General features: G+C 51.1%; 2 protein-coding genes across 7 annotated transcripts; both read right to left on the reverse strand.

The window, feature by feature from the left end:
- Nucleotides 1-93: 93 nt before the first annotated feature.
- Nucleotides 94-22,223, reverse strand: HOGA1 (4-hydroxy-2-oxoglutarate aldolase 1). Of its 6 annotated transcripts, XM_025880820.2 has the most exons (8): nucleotides 22,131-22,223; nucleotides 21,642-21,701; nucleotides 11,490-11,618; nucleotides 11,171-11,298; nucleotides 10,572-10,706; nucleotides 10,257-10,353; nucleotides 8,487-8,620; nucleotides 7,102-8,007 (listed from the first exon to the last, which is right to left on the reverse strand). In XM_025880820.2, the coding sequence occupies exons 3-8, from the start codon at nucleotides 11,530-11,532 to the stop codon at nucleotides 7,738-7,740; spliced, it is 807 nt and encodes a 268-aa protein (XP_025736605.2). In that variant the 5' UTR covers nucleotides 11,533-11,618; nucleotides 21,642-21,701; nucleotides 22,131-22,223; the 3' UTR covers nucleotides 7,102-7,737. The 6 variants fall into 6 exon arrangements, with proteins under 6 accessions (XP_025736603.1, XP_025736606.1, XP_073760470.1 ...); XM_025880818.2 differs by lacking the exons at nucleotides 7,102-8,007; nucleotides 22,131-22,223 and adding an exon at nucleotides 94-1,027 and having other exon boundaries at nucleotides 21,642-22,105; XM_073904369.1 differs by lacking the exons at nucleotides 7,102-8,007; nucleotides 22,131-22,223 and adding an exon at nucleotides 4,964-7,093 and having other exon boundaries at nucleotides 21,642-22,107.
- CUNH10orf62 (chromosome unknown C10orf62 homolog) lies at nucleotides 16,761-18,901 on the reverse strand. The gene has a single exon (XM_025880822.2). It carries the CDS (start codon nucleotides 17,807-17,809, stop codon nucleotides 17,114-17,116), a length of 696 nt encoding a protein of 231 aa, XP_025736607.1. The 5' UTR covers nucleotides 17,810-18,901; the 3' UTR covers nucleotides 16,761-17,113.
- Nucleotides 22,224-22,274: the final 51 nt, after the last annotated feature.

A 22,274-nucleotide genomic window follows, 5' to 3' on the forward strand; every position in this document is an offset into this window, starting at 1 on the left:
GGTTAAATTGCCTCTAGGAAGGTTCTTGACATCTAGGCAGGAAACCTGAGACCTACATGGCAACGAGGTGTCAATTTGTACATGGCCACACCGTTTTCACTTATTCAACTTTATTGCAAGAACAAAGTATTATTTTTAACAATGAAAGCACAGTGCCTAAGGCAAGAGGATGGCCCGGTCTTAGACCAAGTCTCCTTCCCTAATGTTTCAGACCTAGGTTGGCTAGAAGTCTCCTAGAATGTAACATTTATCCACCAGGGGTCATTATTTACCAACTCTGGCAAGCCCCTGGGTCAGCTCGTGCTCTCTACGGTTGAGGTCAACGCAAGAGATGAGAATATGAGAGGATCAAAATGGATTTAGGAAAGGGCACTGTGTCTGGAATGCAGCTTGGGGGCCTTTCAGAGGCCAGTGACACTTCTGATTAGGTTTCCGAACCCACCACTTTCCCTGGAAGGAGTCAGGTTCTTAAGAATAGCTCTGGCTCCCCGCTGCACTGTGCTGGGCTCAGGTGTGTCCAGCCAAGTCTAAGCAGCCGTCCCATCAGTAAAATACATGATGTTACTTGTGCCCAGTACGCCCCTGCTCTTGCCCTCTGGTTCCTGGTCACGTCCCAGGGCACAGGAAGGCACAGTGGAAGGACAAGCAATTGCTCCTTCCCAGACTGAGGGTCTCTAGAGAGCAGAGTTTAGGGTACAAATGCCAGCAGTCATGGGGCTGTGAGACTAGGAAATGAGGATGCATGGCAGAGCCTGGAAGAGGCCACCTAGAGGACTCAAGTAGGGAAACAGGCTTTGAAGGCTCGTACCCCCATGTGCCTCTTTAGCTGCAGGCACAAGGCAGGAAGCAGAGATGGGCACGGGTCCTCCCCTTGCCCTCAGAGCCAGCCATTACTGCTGAAATCCATACGCAGCGCCTCCTCGTCTGTGGGGCTAAGCTCCTGCAAGGGGGCTCGGCAGGGGCCTCCATAGTAGCCAAACCAGTCCATGGTCTTCTTCAGCCCGGGGATCCCAAAGCGCCGGGTCACCTGTGAAGCAGGGCCTGTTAGAAGAAACTGGGGAACCCCTGCATACACATGACTGGGACACAGGTGTCACTTTCAGAAAGTTAGGGTTCCTCCCCGCCTCCCCTGGTAGAGTAACTTTACCACATCGGTGACACCACGGTCAATTGGAAATTCAGACTGAGAGACCAGAAGGCAGGTCAGCAGTAGAGAATACCATGCCAACAACTCAGATTAAGGAAGGAAGTCACCTCCTTGGATTTTAGGAGAAAAATCCACCCCATTGAGGAGAAAAGTGGCATTCAGTCATCAAGCTGGGATGGGAGAAGATAGCAATGCTGTGGGTCTGCAGCCCAGTTCACAGGGACCTAGGGCCAGGGCATACCAGGCCTAAAGCTATTGTGATAACTTAAAATCATGCATGGGGTTTTATAGAAAATGAAGCATCAAGTTTCTTTGTCTTCGGCATAGCAACTGGTTATTTCATGCTGATCAGAAGTGTTAGATGAATCTTTGACTACCTAAAAACTAGGAATGTAATCATTACTTAATAAAGTTTTATTTGGAGGGAAGATAAAACCTTAGAAGTATGGGCTTCATGAAGGGTGAAATAAAAAAAGAGGTTGGTTGGGGTAAAAAAGTTGCAAGCCACTGATGAATGATTGACGACCAACTATTTACCACTAGTGGCCGGGGAATTTTTTCCTGGAATGAGTGATACGCCATCCGCCTCCTAGGCCTGGCCCCAGCCATGATGTTCTAATAACCTGGGCTTTTCACCCAAAACCAGAGTGGGGTATGAAAGACCTAGGGGAGAGGGCGCCTGGGTGGCTCAGATGGTTGGGCGTCTGCCTTCGGCTCGGGTCATGATCCCGGGGTCTTGGGATCGAGTCCCGCATCGGGCTTCCTGCTCCTTGGGAGCCTGCTTCTCCCTCTGCCTCTCTCTCTCTCTCTCTGTCTGTCTCTCATGAATAAATAAATAAAATCTAAAAAAAAAAAATCCATATGAAATCAAATTTAAAAAAAAAAAGAAAGACCTAGGGGAGAGGATGGGAATAAGAAGTACCTAGAGAACAGCCGCCTTCCACCTTAGGTGTGTGGGAACTCTGAGTTGCCCCCTCCCCAGACCCACAGAAATAATTGAATGCTTTTTGCGGTAAAGACCATGGAAAGTCCTAAATATAGCCAGGGCAGGAGGCCAGCTGGGTGGGAAGGCAGAGGAAGGACATTGTGTTCGAGCAGGGCAGGGCAATAGGGTGACATCAAGCTGCTCCTGGGGTGGCTGAGCTGACAGCCCAGGCAGCAGAAAGGTGTTCCAGGAATTCCTGAATGTGTGCCCAGAGTTGGCATATGAGGAGGCACTGAGTCAAGAGTAAGGCAGGATGGCATGCGGGGAACTAGCATGGCAGCGAGCATCCTCTCCTCCCAAGGGGCAGCCCACAGCTTCATCTGTAAAATGAGGAGATGACAACACCTACCCCATGTCACAAGAATCAAATGAGAAAAATACCACTATAAGACCAGACCCCAAGAGACCTAAAAGCTGCTCCTTTTCCTGTCCTGGTGGTATGTTTGTTCTGGAACCTTCTCTCTGCAGGTGGGTGGGCGTAGAGAGCAGAGGCCCCACCCCGGTGCGGAGGCCGGTACATACCAGACAGGCTGTGCCCTGGTGGGGCTCAGCTGAGTGGCCCTCACTTCTGCCGTTCTTGCATCCTATTAACAGGGCATCCTATCCCAGGAGAACCTCCACATCCAGGGGGACTCGTGCTTGCCTCCTCAGCTGTCCTTTCTCTAAAGCTGAGTTAATCTGCCCCTTTGAGGTAAAGATACAAGCTGTAAGAGCGATCTAGAGCCCACCACTTTACCCAAACAAAACATTACTGCTTAGCCTGGGACTATCAGCTCAGATGCAAAATTTGAGGGGATGCCAAAAAAATCAGTCATCCAGGTAAGTAATATTTAGTGCCATATTTTTTTAAAAAAATCGAAATCAATGCAAAAAAAAATCCATGATGAACAAAGTGTTAATGTTTTTAATAAAGACAGGATCTGACAGGGGCACCTGAGTGGCTCAGTCAGTTAAGCGTCTGACTTGGGCTCAGGTCATGATCCCAGGGTCCTGGGATGGGGCCCCGCGTCGGGCTCCCTGCTTGGTGGGGAACCTGCTTCTCCCTCTCCCCCTGCTGCTCTCCCTGCTTGTACTCATTCTCTCTCTCTCTCTCTCTGTCAAATAAGTAAATCTTAAAAAAAAAAAAAGACAGGATCCGACGGAACCGTGCCTTGCCGTATTATGGCCCAGAAGCAAAAGTAAGTGTGTGCCCCTATATCCATGTTCTGTGTGTTTTTTATTGGTTCATTTTTGTTTTTCTAGGAGTAGATGCAGGAAAAAATTTTTTGATGAGGTTGTTTCTATTCAAGCCAGGGAAGTAAAATTATAATAAATTATGTTTTTAATGTAGATAAGATATTTAAAACTAAAAGAATGCTGTTTTAATATACCTACTTTTTAATTTTCTAATATATTTTTTCAAATAGTTTAATGTTCTATGGGGGGCAAAAATCACCATTTAGAAAAATACTTAGAGGGGCACCTGGCTGGCTCAGTTGGTAGAGACTGCAACTCCTTTTTTTTTTTTTTTTAAGATTTCATTTATTTATTTGACAGAGAGAGAGCACAAGCAGGCGGAGCAGCAGGCAGAGGAAGAGGGAAAAGCAGGCTCCCTGCAGAGCAGGGAACCTGACCTCCCCACTGAGCAGGGAACCTGATGCGGGGCTAGATCCCAGGACCCTGGGATCAGGACCTGAGCTGAAGGCAGACGCTTAACCACTTAACCGACTGAGCCACCCAGGCGCCCCAAGCCTGCAACTCTTAATCTTGAGGTTGGAAAAAGAAAGAAAGGAAGGGAGGGAAGGAGGAAAAATACTTAGAGTTTCCACTTCCAGGAAGATGGAATGGATGTACTTTTCCCTATTCCTCCCAACAAATATAGCTAAAAATCCTTGGACATTATATAAAAACAAACATAAGGGGGCGCCTGGGTGGCTCAGTCAGTTAAGCGGCTGCCTTCGGCTCAGGTCATGATCCCAGAGTCCCAGGATCGAGCCCCACATCGGGCTCCCTGCTCAGTGGGGAGTCTGCTTCTCCCTCTGCCCTTTACCCTGCTCGTGCATGTTCTCTCTCTGTCTCAAATAAATAAATAAAATCTTAACAAACAAACAAACCTAAGACTCTGAAAGGTTGAGAGAAGGAAGACAAACTAGGGACTTCAGGACCCAAGGAACACAGCGGTGAGTTCCCTGGCCTCAACTTGAAGCTTAAGAAGCCAGCAACCTCAAAATGCCAATGGGTACAGATAATACAAGCCCCCAACAAAAGCCTGTTAACTCAAGCCAAGGACCAGGAAGGAGCAGCCTAGCAAAAATGGAAAACTTTAAGACAATCACCACTCTACTCCAGCCAGGCACCCCAGCAAAAGCTGTGGCCCCATCCCCACCCAGGCCAGCAAAGGTTGAATTGGGAGCCAGAACTTCTACACCACCCCCACACTCTAGCAGTAAAGAGTGCCCTTCACCCGCAACAATGGATGGTCTCAGCAGAGGCCCAGTGAGGAAGATCAGAGCTTACACGTCACTGCCCACACCGAAGGAGGTCACCCCCCTCCAGACATATTTGTAATGTCAGTGGTGGCCACGTGGGAAGCAGTAAGGAGGCATTCCTACCCCTTCCAGTCAGGGAGGTGTCACTAGAGGTTGGGGGCAGAGCTGTAATTTATTTTTTTATTTTAAGATTTTATTTATTTATTTGACAGACAGAGATATAGCGAGAGAGGGAACATAAGCAGAGGGAGTGAGAGAGGGAGAAGCAGACTCCTGGCTAAGCAGGGAGCCCAATGTGGGGCTCGATCCCAGGACCCTGGGACCATGACCTGAGCCGAAGGCAGACGCTTAACGATTGAGCCACCCAGGTGCCCCGAGCTGTAATTTAAAAAAACCCTCCCCAAAAGAAATCTCCAGGCCCAAATGATCTCACTGGAGAATTCTAAAAAATGGTTAAAAAATATTTAACACCAATTCTACACAGTCTCTTCCAGAAAATAGAGGAGGGAATACTTCCCAGTCAACTGATGAAGCTATTATTACCCTAAGACCAAAATCAGACAAAGGCAGCGCCAAAAAAAGGGGAAAGCTATATACTACTATCTCCTATGAATATAGACAGAAAAATCTTCAACTAAGTATTCGCAAATGGAACTCAGCAATATTGGAAAAGAGTTACACATCATGACTAAGTGGGATTTAGTCCAGGGATGCAAGTCTAGTTCAATATTAGAAAACTATCCATATAACTCAGCATATTAGCAGGCTAAAGAGGGAAAAAAAATCACACGATCATATCAATCAAGGCAGAAAAGCATTTGACAAAATACCTTCTGCAATCCCACACAGACTTGATTATTGTAGGTATATAATAAATCTTAAAACCAGGTAGACTAATTCCTCCCACTTTGTTATTTTTTTCCAAAATTGTTTTAGCTAGTTTAATTCCTTTGCCTTTCCATATAAACTTTAGAATAATTTGGTGTGGTTTTGCAGATAGACACACAGATGATGGGAGCAACAGAGAATCCAGAAATAGACCCACACAAATATGCCCAACTGATTTTTGACAAAGGTGCAAAAGTAATTCAGTGGAAGAAAGATCATCTTTTCAACAAATGGTGGGGGAGCACGTGGATATCCAGAAGCGAAAAAAAATGAACCTCCACCTAAGTCTCACACTTCATACAAAAATGCACTCAAAATAGGTCACTGACTTGTAAAACGTAAAACTAGGGGCGCCTGGGTGGTTCAGTCGTTAAGCATCTGCCTTCAGCTCAGGTCATGATCCCAGGGTCCTAGGATGGAGGCCCACATCGGGCTCCCTGCTTGGCGGAGAGCCTGCTTCTTCCTCTCCCACTCCCCCTACTTATGTTTCCTCTCTCACTGTCTCTCTCTCTCTCTGTCCAAAAAAAAAAAAAAACAAAAACAAAAACTTAAAAAAAATTTTTTTACATTAAAAAAATGTAAAACTATAAAACTTTTAGGAAAAAAAATAGGAGAAAATCCTCACAATCTAGTGCCAGGAAAAAGCCTTCTTCCACTTGATATTAAAAGCATAAATATAAATGTAAATGAAAATATTGATGAATTGGACGTCATCAAAATTAAAAACTTTTGTTCTGCAAAAGACCTGTTCAGAGAATGACAAGACAAGCTACAGATGGGGAGAAAATATTTGCAAACCACATATCTCACAAAGGACTGGTATCTAAAAGATATAAAGAATTTCCAAAACTCAAGGGTAAAAAGAAAAAATCCGGGGCCCCTGGGTGGCTCAGTTGGTTAAGCAACCTTTGGCTCAGGTCATGATCCCAGGGTCCTGGGATTGAGCCCCGCATCGGGCTCCCTGCTCAGCGGGGAATCTGCTTCTGCCTCTGCCTGCCGCTCCCCTGCTTGTGTGTTCTCTCTCTCTGACAAATGAATAAATAAAATCTTTTAAAAAATCCAGTTATAAAATAGCCAAGAGACATACACAGACATTTCATTTAAGAAGATATACATATGGCAAATAAACACAAGAAAAGACGTCCAATAGCATTAGTCATCAGAGAAATGCAAGCTAAAACCACAATGAAATGTTTCTACACACCTATCAGAATGGCTAAAATAAAAAATAGTCACAATGCCTAAAGCTGGTGAGGAGGCAGAGAATGGGTCAATCATACATTTACACTGATGTAAATGCAAAACGGCATAGCCACTCTGGAAAACAGTTGGGCAGTTTCTTAAAAAACTAAACATGCAATCATCATATGACCTACGAATTATGTATTTATCCCAGAAAAATGAAAACTTACAGTCACGAAAAAACCTGTACATGAATGTTCAGAGCAGCTTTTCATAGCCCCGAACTGGAAACGACCCAGCTGTCCTCCCACCGGTGAATGGTTACACACAGTGTGGCACGGCCACACCGTGAAACACTATTCATCAATAAAAAGAAACGGGCTATTGCTGCATGCAACAGCTCGGATGAATCTGCACAGAATTCTGCAGAGTGAAAGCAAGCCAATTTCAAAGGTTAGAGACCCAATGATCCCATTCACATAGCAGTCTTGAACTGACACAAGTATAAAAATGGTGAACAGATGTGCGGTTGCCGGAGTTAAGGAGGGGGTGGGGGCAGGAGGTGAGTAGGTGTAGTCATGAAAGCATAACATGAAGGATCCTTCTGGTGATAAAAATACTCTATATCTGGACTGTATCAAAGTCCAAATCCTGGTTGTGATATTGTACTGTAATTTTGTAGGATGTTCCCATTGGGGGAAACTGGGGAATGGGTACATGGACTCTCTCTGTATTCTTTCTTTTTTTTTTTATTTTAAGATTTTTATTTATTTATTTGAGAGAGAGAGAAAGAGAGAGTGGGAGGGCACACGCAGGGGGAGTGGCAGAAGCAGTCTCCCTGAGATCATGACCCGAGCCAAAGGCAGACGCTTAACCGGCTGAGCCACCCAGGTGCCCCTGGATTATTTTTTACAACCTCATCTGAATCTACAGTTATCTCAAAATTAAAAGTTTAATTTAAAATACACATACAGGGCGCCTGAGTGGCTCAGTTGGTTAAGCGACTGCCTTCGGCTCAGGTCATGATCCTGGAGTCCCGGGATCGAGTCCCGCATCGGACTCCCTGCTCAGCAGGGAGTCTGCTTCTCCCTCGGACCCTCCCCCCTCTCATGCTCTCTCTCTATCTCATTCTCTCTCTCAAATAAATAAATAAAATCTTTTAAAAAAATTAAAATAAAATAAAATACACATACAAATGTGTCTCTAAGAACACACATTTTCCTTCCTGCCTCAGACCCCAATATGGCTCTGCACAGCACTGCTGGGCTCTTGACAGGCATTCCATCTCGGCTCTTCTCCTTGACTTGCTCAATACAGAATTGGGGTACACCACCTGACTGCAGAAAAGATTATTAAAGACAAAACTCTCCTGGGAAGTCTGGGCTCTGAATACATCCAACCTTCTAACTCCTCCTTTATTCCCAATCATTCTGTTTTCCGGGATCTGACTCCTTATAAAGCTGATGGAAAGACCCATGATTCACTCTCCCCAGGCAGTGCATCTCTAGGTAAGGTCCCGGGATTACTTATGTCACCACAATCAGCCAGGTTGTTTGTCTCAACGCTTATTCCTGGGTCTAGAGGATTAGAATTTTAACTGGCTCCCTAAATGAATTCCAATACAACCAACAGGGCTCAACTTTGTCTGAAGTCGTGATTGGAGTTCCCACACTGGGAGGTTCTCTAAAAGGACTTTCTGAAAGGGAAGAGGCTATGTGGGGACCCCTGTGCCTGCCCTGGCTCCTGCCCCAATGAGGACACAGACACCCCCCCTCCACACACACACATGCCTTGGGGTCATTGGCTGGGAGCTCACCGCAGTGTTTGGCTCAATGAGGCGGTGCTGCAGTTTCTGGGCATCTTCCCATTGCCCCGTGAGGCAGAGTCGCTCCAGCTGGCACACCTGGGCCCCCAGGACATTGGCCAGGGCACACACGCCCCCCACAGCTCCTGCCCCAGAGTAAGATGCAGAACATCAGCCAGAGCCTCTTCTCTCGGGCAGTTCCAAAGCCTGCGCCCCCGCACCTCTTATTCTGGGGAGAGAGGATGTGGATTTCTATGCCACTGGTTGGCCATATCCAAGGCATGCTCTGTGAGTCCAGAGTAGAGATTTCCAGAGAGAAAAGCTGCCAGCATATTTGAAGTAGAATCCCACAGGCTGAAGGTCAGGGAACAGAGCCTGAAGGCTAACTTAAGGACAGTTCCTTCCCTGCACCCCCAAACACACCTCCCAGAGTAAAGTCCCACCTGCCAGTTGACACTTCCACGATCCCCTAATAGCCCCCTGACTCATCAGTCCGGGAAGGGGGTGGAGTGAGCAGGAAGACCTTGTTCTTCTGAAATCTTATCTCCCCCCGCCTCCTGGTGAATTTGGCCTGGGACGGCGCTGGCAGGGGGGGTGGAAAGAGCCCTGGACACAGTCGGGAGACCAGACATTTCCTCCCACTGGCAGCGTGAACTTGCCCAAGCCCTAGACCTCCCGGTCCTCTTTGTTCTCATCTGGGCAATGAAAACGGGCTGGCTGTGATCTTGGGGGGCCTTGCCACTCTGCCAGCCTATGATGTGATTCTAAGGCTAGTTAGGGGTGACCCTAAGCACAGTGGCCTCAAGATGGAGAGTGGGAAATTTGGAATGAGCTAATATAGCTGCCATTTATGGATCCCCACTCTGTGCCAGGAACTAGCAGACAACATGGCCACATTCTCACACGTTCTCACAACACCTCCCTGCTTTACAGAGTAGAAGCTCAGGCCCAGCGAGGTTGAATACCCTGCCTGGCAGTAAGTACTCCCCACTCCCCCGCCCCACCTCCAGAGCCTGTGCTCTTTCCACCTGCCCCACCCTCGGGAACAAGGCTTCAGTGGGTCCCCTCTTCTACCCTTGCACTTTAGAGACTGTGACGTGGCAGAGGAGAGATGTGCAAGGACCCAGGCAGCAAGCCGAAGTCTGTGGACACCAGAGGCCAGGAACCAGCATTGCCCCCTCAGCACCGGACAAGTAACGCAGATCTGGCCTTGCTGCGGCTTCAGCCAAAGGGAGCAGATGCTTCCCCTCTTCCCCGATCCAGGGCTCAAATCCAACCTGAACCCAAGGAGCCCGACACACAACAGACCGGCATGGTTGGTTTAACGGTGATGTTCCTAGGATCCTAGACTGGAACAGAATCAGGCAGCTGAAGCTCCCTGGTCCAACCCTATAGGTCTGACAGTTCCTTCTGGCCTGGCACCAGGAGGAGGGGAAAACAGACTCCTGGACCAGAAGGAAGGCCCCAAGGCCTCTATCCTCAGAGAATGATTTACAGGGTGAGACTAGAGGGGCTAAATTTGTTAACCAAGCAGGGAGCTCGGGACTTAGAACAAACTTCGGGCATCCCTGCTACAGCCCAAGGATTATACACAGCCACCCTCTTCTGCCCGGAAAGGTCACTTGGAAGCACCCAGCATTCAGACAAGCGAGCAGCGTGCTGCACTCTGAGGTTTCCAAGCAGGCAGGCTGGCAAAAGGACCCTGCAGACCGGGCCCCAGCCCTCAGCGGGGGGCGCCTGGCTGTACCACCCACGACAGCGTGAGTGCAGCAGGAGGCCTACCCACGGCGTAGCTGGCCAGCAGGAAGCCAGCCGATCCAGCCAACACCTGGAAATCCTGCCTCCGGGTCTTGTGAACCATCAGCCCCATCCTGGTCACCTGCAACAGCAAACCTGCGTGAGAACCGTGCCCAGAGCTCCAACACCAAGCGAGATGGGGGCTGGGGAGGGCGGGGATGAGCGCCCCAGCCCCAGAGAGCCCACACAACAGCAAGACCCCAAGAGGAGCCCAGGACTGAAGCGGGTCCCAGAGCCACCCCGAAGTTGATGGCCCGGGGCACGAGGAAGGAGCCCCAGCCGGGAGCCGCTGCCACTCACGTCACCGCCACTGTCCTTGATGCCCACGATGTTCGGGTGCTGGGAGAGCGTGACCACTGCATCCACGGGCAGGGCTAGCCCCGTGTTGGCTGGGACGCTGTAGAGCACCACAGGGACTGGGGAAAGGTCAGCGACCTGAGGGAGGCAGAGAAGAGAGGAGAGGCAGTGGGGCCCCATGGAGTGTGAGGCACTGCCCACCACCGCCAGCTCTGGGCCTGGGGCCCTGGCGCCGCCTGGACACGCCCACCTCCTGCACTAGGGGGTCACAGTGCCATGTTCCCTGCTTGTAAGCGATAATAATAATATTTCATGAGCACTTTCTATGTGCCAGGCTCAGCTCTAAGTCCTCTGCATTTCAATGGAACTCGGTCCTCACAAGGACCCCGTGAGGAAGACCGGGTCATTCCTCCCATCCGAGAGGTGAGGAAACGGCCACACAGTGTGGTTGGCCAGTGGCCCAGCGGCAGCCCTCCCTGTCCCCACGGCTGCCATTCACGGGAAGGAAGCTCCGCCCTCGACCCCCAGCTGCCCTGTCTCTCTCCCCAGGCAGCCTCCTCTCGGTCCCAGGCCCCAACCCCATGCCCACACCCCATACCCACCTTGGTGTAGTGGTGAATGAGGGCCGCACTGCTCATGCGGCCACGATAGTAGCAAGGGGTCACCACGATGGCGGCGTCTGCCCCAACCTGGGCCATGCTCACAGTCATCTCCACAGTGGCTTGCGTGGCTATAGGAGGAAAGAGGGAGTCTTCCCTACGGGCCACGGTGGGTGAGGGCAGGAGGCCGAAGGGCAGTGCAAGCAAGGGGTTCAGAAGAGACAGAACCGGGGGACTGAACCAGCCCCAGGGCCAAGGAGCCTGGCTCCCCACTCCGAGGCCCCCCCAAGCACCCCCAGAGCCCAGAGCACTGTGGCCTCACACTCGCAGCCAGAGCCGGCTAGCAGGAGTTTGTCCTTGGGCATGGCCTGGCGGACTCGGCTCACCACCTCCAGCCGCTCGCTGCTGGTCAGGAAGGGGAACTCGCCGTTGGAGCCCTGGACCACGAAGCCTGCAAGAGAGGTCCCATCACAGCCAACGCCTTCCCATCCTCTAACAACAACCGGGACATTGCTGTTACGCGTACCCAGGTCCCTACTGCCCCAACATCATAGTTTTTCACACATTTCCTTCCCGTCTTTGTCCTGATGCAGGCAGAATGTTTTACCCAGTTGTGACGGCAGTGTCCACACCATTTTTCTTTGTGTTAATGAAATATTTTAGCTATACCCAAAAGAATCGATAATGATAGAATCCACAGGTGTGTACCCAGCACCCACAGCAACCCTCCCCTGATCACCTTTTTCTTCCTCTTCTAGCTGTCCCGACTCGGGTGTCATTGTTCCCGTTCATGTCTTTATACCCTTAAGGCATACATATTGACCCATAAACAAGATATAAGACTTTTTTTTGCCATTTTAAGCTTTATAGAAATGGAATCAAGCTCATACAAACGTCTGCGGTTTGCTATTTTTGCTCAAGATTATGTTGTGAGCTTTGTCCATAGCAGTACACAGTTCTGATTCATTTTAATTGCTATATTATATTCCATTGTGAAGTTAGACTACAATTTACTTTTCATTCTCCTTTTGGGGACATTTAGAATGTTTCCTTAGTTTTGCTCTTACAAATAATGCTGAAACAAACACATCCTATAAGGTCTTCTGTGCCCATGTCTGAGCTTCTCTACAGTCTACTTGGGTGTGTAATTGCTGAGCCCCATCCATGTGTATCTTCACGTGCCAAACGTCTGCCTCATTAACCAGTTCGTACCACATGGAAGGGTCTGTTAGTGTTCATCCATGCTAATGCTGGGTATTGTCAGAATTAATTTTTGCCAATTTTCTGGGTAAAAAGTGACATCCCATTATTTTATTTTGCATTTTCCTGTTTGACCGATCATTTGAGAGGTTTCTAACACCACCGGGTAAGGTGTCAACCCTTTTATATCACAGAATTGATGCTCTTTGGCTGAATCTGAAGGGAATGTTAGAGTAAAACCATTTTCCTCTCTGCTTCTTTTATTTCACTTTCTCTTTCCTCTTCTTCCTCCTCTCTACTCCATCCCATTCCAAAAACATTGTTCTGAAATAGTTGACAAATACAGCCTATGACACAACAAGATTATTAATAAATAGGAGACCTCTTGGGAGAAAGCAAAGCAAAGAAAGCTCGGGGGTGATACTGATGTACAAAATCCCTGCCACGCAGTTGTGAGAGATGGGCCATCACTTTGATTTGGAGCTTCCTGACAGTCAAAGCTAAAAGGGAAATGTGATCAGCTGACAGATACGCAGAACTCAAGATAAAAGCAAAGCAGCTGCACCAGAGACACACAGAGTTTCCTGGCATTGGGACCAAGAGAGACTGTTCCAGTGAGTCATCCTTAGGGGACACAGTGTGATGGAGAGTCAACTTTTCACCACAAACCTTTTTCCATGCTGTTCACGACACCACCAGATTCCATGGAGTGGATTGCCAGAATGGCTCCCTGGATACTTAGCAGTTTTCCCCCCACTGTTTTGCCTTGGTAACATTGCAGGGAGCATCTTAAGGCAAATAGTTTTTGGCTTCTGTTGTGTTGCCTCCTCAGGATCCATTTCTCCATGTCAGGCCAGGAGCCTCCTTCTGTCTTGTTACAAAAGGTGCCGGTGATTTGCCAGTGTGAGTGCCCCCATGGATGAGTCGCCAACCCCGGAGAGGACTGGACCAGCATCCTCTGCTGAGAGGTCAAGGATTCTGAGATGGAACTTTTGCCACTGCCTCTATGGAAATGCCTCCAAAGACATCTCCTTCCCTCCACAACCCTGGCTGCCACCACCGCCCTGGAAGGGGGCCAGGCCGGTTCCTGCACCAGCCACTCCTTAGCCGTGTTCACTCATCCCCAAGACCCCCTTCATTCTGGGGGCCAGTTCCAGGGGCTCCTGAGCAGCAGGACAGCTGGGTCTTGCACTCTCTGAGGGGAGGCAGGCCCCTGTGCTCAAGACTCCTGGTGGCCTCTCCGTTGTCTCAGAAAGGAGCATGTGACCCAGGCCGGAGGAAGGCAGGCCAGGCTGGGGAGGAGGGAATATCACAGAGTCGGGAAGCGGTCAGACCCAGCTCCCCTTTTGAGCAAATTACATCATGTTTCTGAGTCCCCATTTCCTTTTCTATGGGATGATAATAAAAACATTTCAATCCTACCTCATAAGGCTACTTTAAAGGCCCAAACAAGAAAATTGTGCAAGAAAGCACCTTGAAATCTGTGAACTGATGCTGCAAAGAGCCCCCTCTCTCTCCCGGGTGGGATGTCCAGTTTTAGGCCTGCTGTGCCTCCCCTGGTGTAGAGAGGGGACTAGACTAGGGAGGGGGGGCCAGGGCCCCGGACGGGTCAGGGAGTGAAGACAGCGGGCGATGGAGGAGCAGGTGGGTGGAGTGGTCGGATGCGCAGGCTCTGAACTCAGAGGAGCCTGCGTGAAACTCGGTGCAGGCCCTTATCAGCTATGAGATCTTGGGCAAATGGCTTCACCAAGCCTCAGTTTCCTCACATGAAAAATGGGGATATTAGTGTCCTCCTTAAAGAGTTGTGAGGCTTGGGGCGCCTGGGTGGCTCAGTCGTTAAGCGTCTGCCTTTGGCTCAGGTCATGGTCCCAGGGTCCTGGGATCGCGTCCCACATCAGGCTCCCTGCTCCGCAGGAAGCCTGCTTCTCCCTCCTCCACTTCCCCTGCTTGTGTTCCCTCTTTCACTGTGTCTCTCTCTGTCAAATAAATAAATAAAATCTTAAAAAAAAAAAAAAAAAAGAGTTGTGAGGCTTAAACGAGATACTACTTATAAAGTGCTTAGATTAGAACCTAGCAGTGTTAGCTGTAATTATGACAGAGTCCGGAGAAAGTGCTCAAGCCTTAAATCAGGAGGGTGGCAGCTTTCCATCTGAGGCGTAGGAGGCTGGCTGCTGTGGGAGGGGAGCCTGCTCTCAGGAACTTCTCCTGCCCCCTCCAGCTGCAAGACAACACGGCTCATCACAGAAGCTACTCTCCCTCGGCCCCACAGTTATGCTGACTGCTCTGGGGAGCCAGAGTGGCCTGGGGGAGAGGAGTGGGTCTTCAGGGCTGGGCATGCACAAGGAACATGGTGACTGACTGTGGCCCAAAGGAATCACAGTCTCTTACTGTTATGCCCCTTGACCCATCATCCTTGCCACCTCCCCTCAGAAGTCTTCCCGGGATCCCTCCACCGGACATCTCTCCTCTGAACTTCCATCTCCTGTTCCTTGTCCTTCCCTGTGGCCTACCCAAAAATATACAGAGGTTCTCCAGAACCCTTCCATCTCCCCCACCTCCACGTGCAGGATTAGGCAAAATTTCGCAAACTGGTCTCTGTTGTAAAATGAGTTAGTTGGACTGGATGCTCTTCTACGTCCTTCTGGGCTCTAAGCTTCAGAGTCATGTTTCTGGCTTTTCCTACTACCTTTCGCGCATCTCTAAATGTTTCCCTTCAGCCAAACTGTCAAGGTCCCCCAGACACAGTGTCACTACCCTGCCTCTACACCTTTGCACATGCTGTTCCCTTCTGCCTGGACCACCTTCCTCCCTGAGCTGCAGCCCCGGAGAGCCTTTCCTCACTCCCCCTGGCTTCTGCCCCTCATGGTATTTTGTCCCCCTCGCACAGCACATGGCCCTACTTTGCCAAGAATCATCAAGATCATGGACATCCCCTCCTGTTGGCCTCCTCCACGACACCCAGTATGAAGTATTTGAAATTTAAAGTGTATATATGCACACACACATGCACACACACACACACACACACACACACACACACACATTAACATTGTATAAAGTCACTTATTAGTAATTTTAAAATATATTCAAATACTGGGGAGCCTGCCTGGCTCAGTCGGTGGAGCATGTGACTCTTGATCTCAGGGTTGTGAGTTCGGGCCCCACGTTGGGTGTATAGATTACTTAAAATCTTTACAATAGATAGATGAATTCAAATACTTCCAATTATGCCCCATAAAATCAATCAACAACATTTAGGGTGTTTGTAGATTTATCCATCCTTTGGAAGGATTCTGGGCGCCTTCTCCTGGGAGGTTTGAGGCCCACAGGCTGGGAAACACTGGTAAGTTCATCACAGATGCCAATGGTACATTTCTATGTAAAGGAGCCACTGGGGGTTAGACAGTGCGGTGTAGCTGACTTCTCTCAACTTTCATGGGAGAGAAAGCTGCCTCCCTTTAACCCCCTTACTGGAGGTCCCCCCTTGCCCCAGAAACGGCTTCTTGGGACCCAGGAAGAGGCGGCAGGGGAAGTCCTGGGCTTGAGGGAGGGCACAGAGAGTCAGGACATGGGGTAAGAGGGCAGAGGTAAGCATGAGAGAGGGAGGCCCCTGGAGGGCCACTGCTAGGGGGCAGCACAAGGCAGGGACTTGGGGTCTGAGCATTGGAGTCAGCCAGAGCAGGGCTCTAACTCCACCACTTACTGTCCATGCCCTGTCCGGTGAATTACAGCTCTGAGCCTCAAGTGTCTCATCCGCAGAACGGAGGTAACGCAATACTGTCCCCATGGGACTGTGCTGTAACACTTAACACAGAACATGGCACCTACTAAAAACTGAAAAGGAAAAAAAAAAAAAAAAGACGGAGCTACTGGTCGTACTAGTAATACTACTAATTCGTAGTACCAGCAGCAGCCCCAGCCACAGTAACATAAACAGGAAGAGAGAGTATACGGCACAACAGCTCTGAAGGTAGGTGGGGAGGCATTAATGGGGATCCCAGCGGCCCCGGAAAGCAGGGGCAGGGAGAGAGCACTGCAGTGCAGGAGGCCTCACGACTCGAGCAGCAGGCGGAAGGGTGAAGATGACCCAGGAGGACAGGAGACCCGCACCCCACCTTGCTTACTAGCTTCTGAAAGCCCGTCTCTCCCCCCACCTCCCGACAACTGGCTGCTTCCTCCTTCCCTGGCCAACAGCGGGTTGGTGGGTGCTGAGCTCCCAGGAGACATCCCATCCCCAGAACCTGAGACGCAGGGAAGCTGATTTATGGAGTCTTCAATCAGCCCAGCGAAAAGCCCAAGCCAAGGGCCACACGAAGAGGACTGTGGGAGCAGGAACCCTCTCCCCGTATCCTCGCCCAGTCCTGAGGCTGGCAACAGCCCCCCAGACTCAGAATGAGGGTATACAAGGCTTTATTGGCTCAGTTCCAGGCATTTGGCGTCAGTCCGGGGCTCTCAGCTACTCCTGGGATCTGCCTCGTCTGTCTTCTCTTGGTGGGTCTTCAGGGGCCCGCGCGTGTGTCTCGGCTGCTTCCCTTCCTTCCACCTGCCCCTCCATCGGGAGCCATTCTCCGTGGCAGACCCTACTCACAGACTCAAAGGGGCCCAGGAACCCCGTGGGGGGCTGAGGAAGAAGGGTTTTGGGCGGCAGCCTCTCACCCTGGGCCACACGGGTTGCCCCACAGGAAAGAAAACAGGCCTGCACTTGTGTGCCAGCCCTGTCGGGGGAAGGGGCGTCTCCATCCATGGTTAGGTGGTGGCTTCAAAGGGGTGGTAGGTGTGTTGGCTGCGGTTGGGCAGACTGTAGCTCTGGTGGCTCAGGTGGCTCGGATAACCCTGGTGGCCGTGGTGACCGTGGCCATGGAAGGTGTGCGCGTGGTTCATGCCAGCTACCGCGGTTTCTCGCTGAGTGAGGAAATTCCCCTTCAGCTTCAACTCCACCTCCTCGAGGGCCTTCAGCTCCTCCTGGTTGATGTCTTTGGACTCCAGGTGGCCTGAGTTCTGGTAAATCGTGGCGCGCTGCAACATGGAATTAGCCAGCTGCTGTCCCAGGTTGTCAATCTCCTTGGTACAGGTAGCCACAGTGGCCCACACGGCCACATCAGTGGACGAGGATTCTCCAGACTCCCTCTGGGTCTCTTTGGTCAGCGAGGAGCCAGACAACCTCTGCTTGCTGGTGAAGGACTGCCCGTGCAGAGCTGCGCCCACCTCTCCTTGCCTGGTGGTGAAGGTCTCCGTGCGCACCGTGGTGCTGGCCTCCCCACTGCCACTCTCGGGGGCAGGGGGGGTGCTGTTGCTGGCGGCCAGCTTCTCTTCGGAAAGGCAGCTAAAGTGAGATTTAATCCAGTTCTCATTCTTTGCTTGGTGACCTTTGGGTGGCCCCTGCTCCTCCTGGGCAGGAGCAGGGGATGTCTTCCTTCTCCTCCTCCTCTGAATCCACAGCATGAGGCCTCCACCGCCGAGTAAGAGGGCAGCCCCCAGCACCACCTTGCATGATGGTTGCTGGATGAGCTCCAAGAAGGCCTCCAGGACCCTAAGCCAGGCAGGCAGAGCTAAGAGCACACTGGGAGTGGGGGAGCCCGGATGGTATGGTTCATGCTTGAAAGGGCAGGTTCCCCGAGGCTGTCTGGCTGGCAGGCCCCCAGCTGGACCCTTCCTAGGATGCCCCTCCCACCTCAGCAATGAACCCCATTGTGAGGAAGGTGGCTAGGGGGGCGGGGTGGGGAGAGGCCACAGCATCCCTCATGTCCAACCTGGCAGGCCATTTCCTGAGGCCCAAGTCCCGTCTCCCACCCTGACAGCTGTCCCCGAGGTCAGTGGAAAAGCAGCTTCCCCAATTCTGAGTCCCTTCTGCCTTCTGCTTGTGACCCATTCTGCAACCAATCTTTCTTCTTTTCCAATCTTTGGTTTCTCTCCCACTCCATCCGGTGGCCCCCAGGCGGCAGGTGCTGCCAACCACGGCTGAAAGGGGTCCCTCCATTCCAGGCATCCATTCCAGGCTGCCTGATGTCGGTGTCTCCTTTCATTCAGGGCCCACCCCTGCTGCCAGCTTGGCACATTTGCAGCCCCAACCCCTTTACGGAGCAGGGTCCAGAAGGGAAGGAGCTCATTCTAGAATGACATGAGGTCACAACTGAGAGGAGACAACAGTGGGCTGAGAAGGCAGAGCAGATAGGATAGGGGTCTTCACCAGATCCCAGATCGCAGAGGCCATTTCAGGATGGGGGCTGCTACCTCTTGCCTTAGTGACACACCTGCAAACCCAGAATTTTCCCCCCTCCCACTGAGCCCTGGTTAAATGGGCACAGTTTAGATGGTGAGCAGGTGAGCCACCTGGCCAGGCTCTCTGTAGGTACAGACAATGGAGAGCCTGGCCCACAATTCCAAATTATATCCAGAGCCTCTCAGGGTAGAAACAGGCCTGGGCCCCTCATTTTTCTCCCAGAGGCCTCTAACACATTTTTTAGAAAACACATTTCACTTTTTAAAAGTGAATGCCAAAGTAAATGCCAAAACAGGGTTGTAAAAATTGTGATTTTTTAAAATTTTTTTTATTTTTATTTTTTTAAAGATTTTATTTATTTAATTGACAGAGAGAGACAGAGAGAGAGGGAACACAAGCAGGAGGAGTGGGAGAGGGAGAAGCAGGCTTCCCGCCGAGCAGGGAGCCCGATGCGGGGCTCGATCCCAGGACCCTGGGACCATGACCGGAGCTGAAGGCAGTTGCTTAACCAACTGAGCCACCCAGGCGCCCTGTGATTTTTTTTAAACAAAATATTTTTATTTAACAAAGTAATGGCTTTAATATACACTATAATATCTTAGTCTACGTACTAAGGGAATAAGATACAAGCTCAAAGTTTTATGGGGAACATCATCTCCCTAGTCCTGCTGAAGTAGCTCTGTGGTCGTCCACTGAACTCATTTGGAAATAACAACTCAAAGTTCATCTTGGAGGTTGTTTGTGGGAGCGAGTTCAGGGCCAAATGGCCCCTCTGCAACAGTTTTACCCTCCGGTCTCTAGTTACAACTTTCATTTAAAAATGATACTCTTTATACAAATAATCAGCAAAAATTAACAATTCAAAAATAAGAAATAAAGAGAGCTACACAGTTTCAGACAATACCTTCCAGAAGAATCTCTAACTGTTCACTGATTCATCAAAGGCAGGTTCCCACCTCCTCTTTGGAGGCCCTTTAACTTATTGCAGGAGGCCGTGGCAATGTGGTATGTGATGGCTTCCTCCTCTGCCTCCGAGCGTTGGGCAGCAAAGTCAAAGCTGGGGGCCAGGATGGGGCCAGAGAAACATTGTCTGTAGAGCAAAAGTTGCTCACGGCTCCTTTCCCGGGCATTCTGGCTGTGTCCTGGGAGCAGTGACAGGACCCTATGGCTCTATTCTTTGTGCCAGGGCCTCACACTTGAGCTGCTTGGGAGGAATGCATTAACCCTGTGGCTCAATTCCATTCTAAAACGAGGAAGTCAGATTAGAGAGGTTCAGGGATTTCTCCAAGGTCGCCATAACTGGCAGAACCAGGATTCTTACCCAGCCTTCTAACTCGGGATGCTGAGCTCTTTCTACTCAGCCCACTGCCTCCCTGGTGTGTGGGTAAGAGAGACATGAGGCGGGAGGAGGACCCTGTGTGGGTCAGTGGGCACCCGTGGCCCGTGGCCTGCCAAATCCACAGCAGCCTGTGATCCCGGGCACCCCCATGTGCTCTGCAGGAGTGAATGAGCAGCTAGGAGGGAAGGAAAGGTCCAGAGAAGAGCCTGGGGGTGTTTGTGGATTCTCTGGGTGGCAGGCAGGCACTGGACGCAGAGTTCACCCTCCCCACCCCCTGCACCAGGGTGTCACTGAACCTGGAGGGTGAAGCCAAGTCTTCCTTTCTCTTAAGATTCAAGGAGCAAGGGGCGCCTGGCTGGCTCAGTCAGTGGAGCATGCGACTCTTGATCTTGCAGTCATGAGTTCAAACCCCATGCTGGGCATAGAGATTACTTAAAAAAAATTTTTTTTCATAAATAAGAATTCAAGGAGCTTCTCACTTTGCTTCAAGAGACGCAGGCCTCCGTGCAGACTCTCAGCTCCCAGCAAGCTGAGCCCGAAGAGAAATTTACTTAGAGTTTGTGTCACTGCTCACCATGGGCATCCACAGGGCATTCACTGAGCCCTAGGAAAGGGTCCCATCACCTCAACCCTGAGACGTGGATGGGGTTTGGTCAGGTCAGTAGTCAGTCACAAAGCTCTATGGCACTGTGGTCCTAGTGATTGTGACCACTGGATCCGTAACTTCTAGGGTACATCACCCTTTTCTATTCACAGCGTGCTTTCATTTGCCCTCTCTTGGATTTCTCTCCCAGCCATCGTATGATGTGGGCATCATTACTCCCAGGTGTCAGATGGGGAGACTGAGGCTCAGAGAGATGATCTCACAGCTAGGTCAGTGGCAGAGCTGTGATCTGAATCCAGAGTCCATGTTCTCAACTGCTCCACTGCCCCCCCTCAGTCAGAACCTCTCCACTCCCAGAGCTGGTGCCAACCAGACTTTGTTGAAACAGTCTGGTCTAGCAATTCAGCGGTTAGTGCTGTGGAGTGAAACCAAGCATAGCCCTGCAGTCAGACCTGGGTTCAAATCCCAGCTCAGCCATGTATTAGCAATGACCTTGGGCAAGCAACTGTGTCACTCTGAGCCCCAGCGCCCCATCTGTGAAATGGGGCTAGTGAGATTACCGCCTCGGGGAGTTGTCACAGGTGACAGACGAGGGTGGGCAGGATGGGAGGGACTGACCACTTCTTCTTCCCTCCATTTATTGTGCCTGTGGCTGTGTTGCATGTTGTCCGGTCCCTGACCTCAGCGAGGGGAGACCCATGTGTAAAGAGGGAAATGACTCAGAGGATCCAGGGAGGCTTGGCTCAGAAGAGAGTGTGCAAACAGGGCTTGTAGGGAGATGAGCCCACTGGCTGGGTTGCCACGTGACACCCCCAGCTGCCTTCACAACCGCACAGTGTTTAGCTGACAAGGACTTTCATACCCATTACCTAGGGCCTAAGAAGGCCCTCTGGTAGTTTACAGCTGGGGAAACCGAGGCCGGTGAGACTCAGTCAAGGTTGCACGCCAGCAAGGAGCTTCCTGCCTCTTGACCCCAAAGCAGTGCCCCCTGCTCCTCTCCCATAATAAAACGACTCCTGGGGTACCCAATGTCTCTGAGCAGCTCACTGGCCGAGGAGACTGGGGTCATTCACATCTCCCCCGACTCCCCGAGAGGACAGACCCCACTTACCTCGGAAGGGGAAGGTACCCAGTTTGTGCAGGTTCTCTTCCAGTTTCCCATAGTCCACCTCTGCCGTGGCAGTGAAGGGGGTGGTCACAGGGGGGTAGATACCTGCAATGTCCACCTTCCTCCCCTCCCCTGAGGCCCAGCCCCCCACATTCCTGGACAAGCCCCTGCTCAGCCCCTGCCTCACGGAGGACCAGACTCCACGGCCCAACATCTCTGCAAGAGGCCCAAGGCCCAGCTGGTCTCTGCCCCTGAGTGAGGCTGAGTTTGAACTCCTTCCTACCCTGTTAATGATCAGTGTGTCTAGTTAAAAATTTGCTGCCCCTTGACTATTGGTGCTGGGGCAGGCCTGGGCTGAGCGTCCCCAGGGTCAGAGGCTAAGCCTATAGGCCCCATGGCCTCGCTCCCCTGAGGGAACAGCTGGACAAACGCCACAACCTAGTGTCCCTCGGGCCAGGCGGGGTGGGGGGCGCGGGTTCCTGGAGTACCGACCCTACAAGGCTTCTCCACTGGGGCCCGGGCCCTCCTCCCACAATTCCCGGCCCCAAGGCCCGGAAGGCAGGCCGCGGCTGGCGGAGCCGATTGGCTGAGCCGGCCCCGCCCTGCGGGAGGGAGGCGTGGTTGTTGAGCCGCCGC

The sequence above is a fragment of the Callorhinus ursinus genome, unplaced genomic scaffold (assembly GCF_003265705.2).
Source record: "Callorhinus ursinus isolate GAN/ISIS: 27379988/994484 unplaced genomic scaffold, GSC_fseal_2.0 scaffold20, whole genome shotgun sequence".
Classification (NCBI taxonomy): Eukaryota; Metazoa; Chordata; class Mammalia; order Carnivora; family Otariidae; genus Callorhinus; species Callorhinus ursinus.

Coding starts and splice junctions, on each gene's coding strand:
- CUNH10orf62 (XM_025880822.2), bottom strand. CDS start 17,809: ATGCTGTGGATTCAGAGGAGGAGGAGAAGGAAGACATCCCCTGCTCCT.
- HOGA1 (XM_073904367.1), bottom strand. CDS start 21,852: ATGTTGGGCCGTGGAGTCTGGTCCTCCGTGAGGCAGGGGCTGAGCAGG. Junction 11,619..21,641: donor GGGTACCTTCCCCTTCCGAG/GTAAGTGGGGTC, acceptor CCTCTCTTGCAG/GCTTCGTGGTCCAGGGCTCC. Junction 10,354..10,571: donor TCAAGGACAGTGGCGGTGAC/GTGAGTGGCAGC, acceptor TTGCTGTTGCAG/GTGACCAGGATGGGGCTGAT.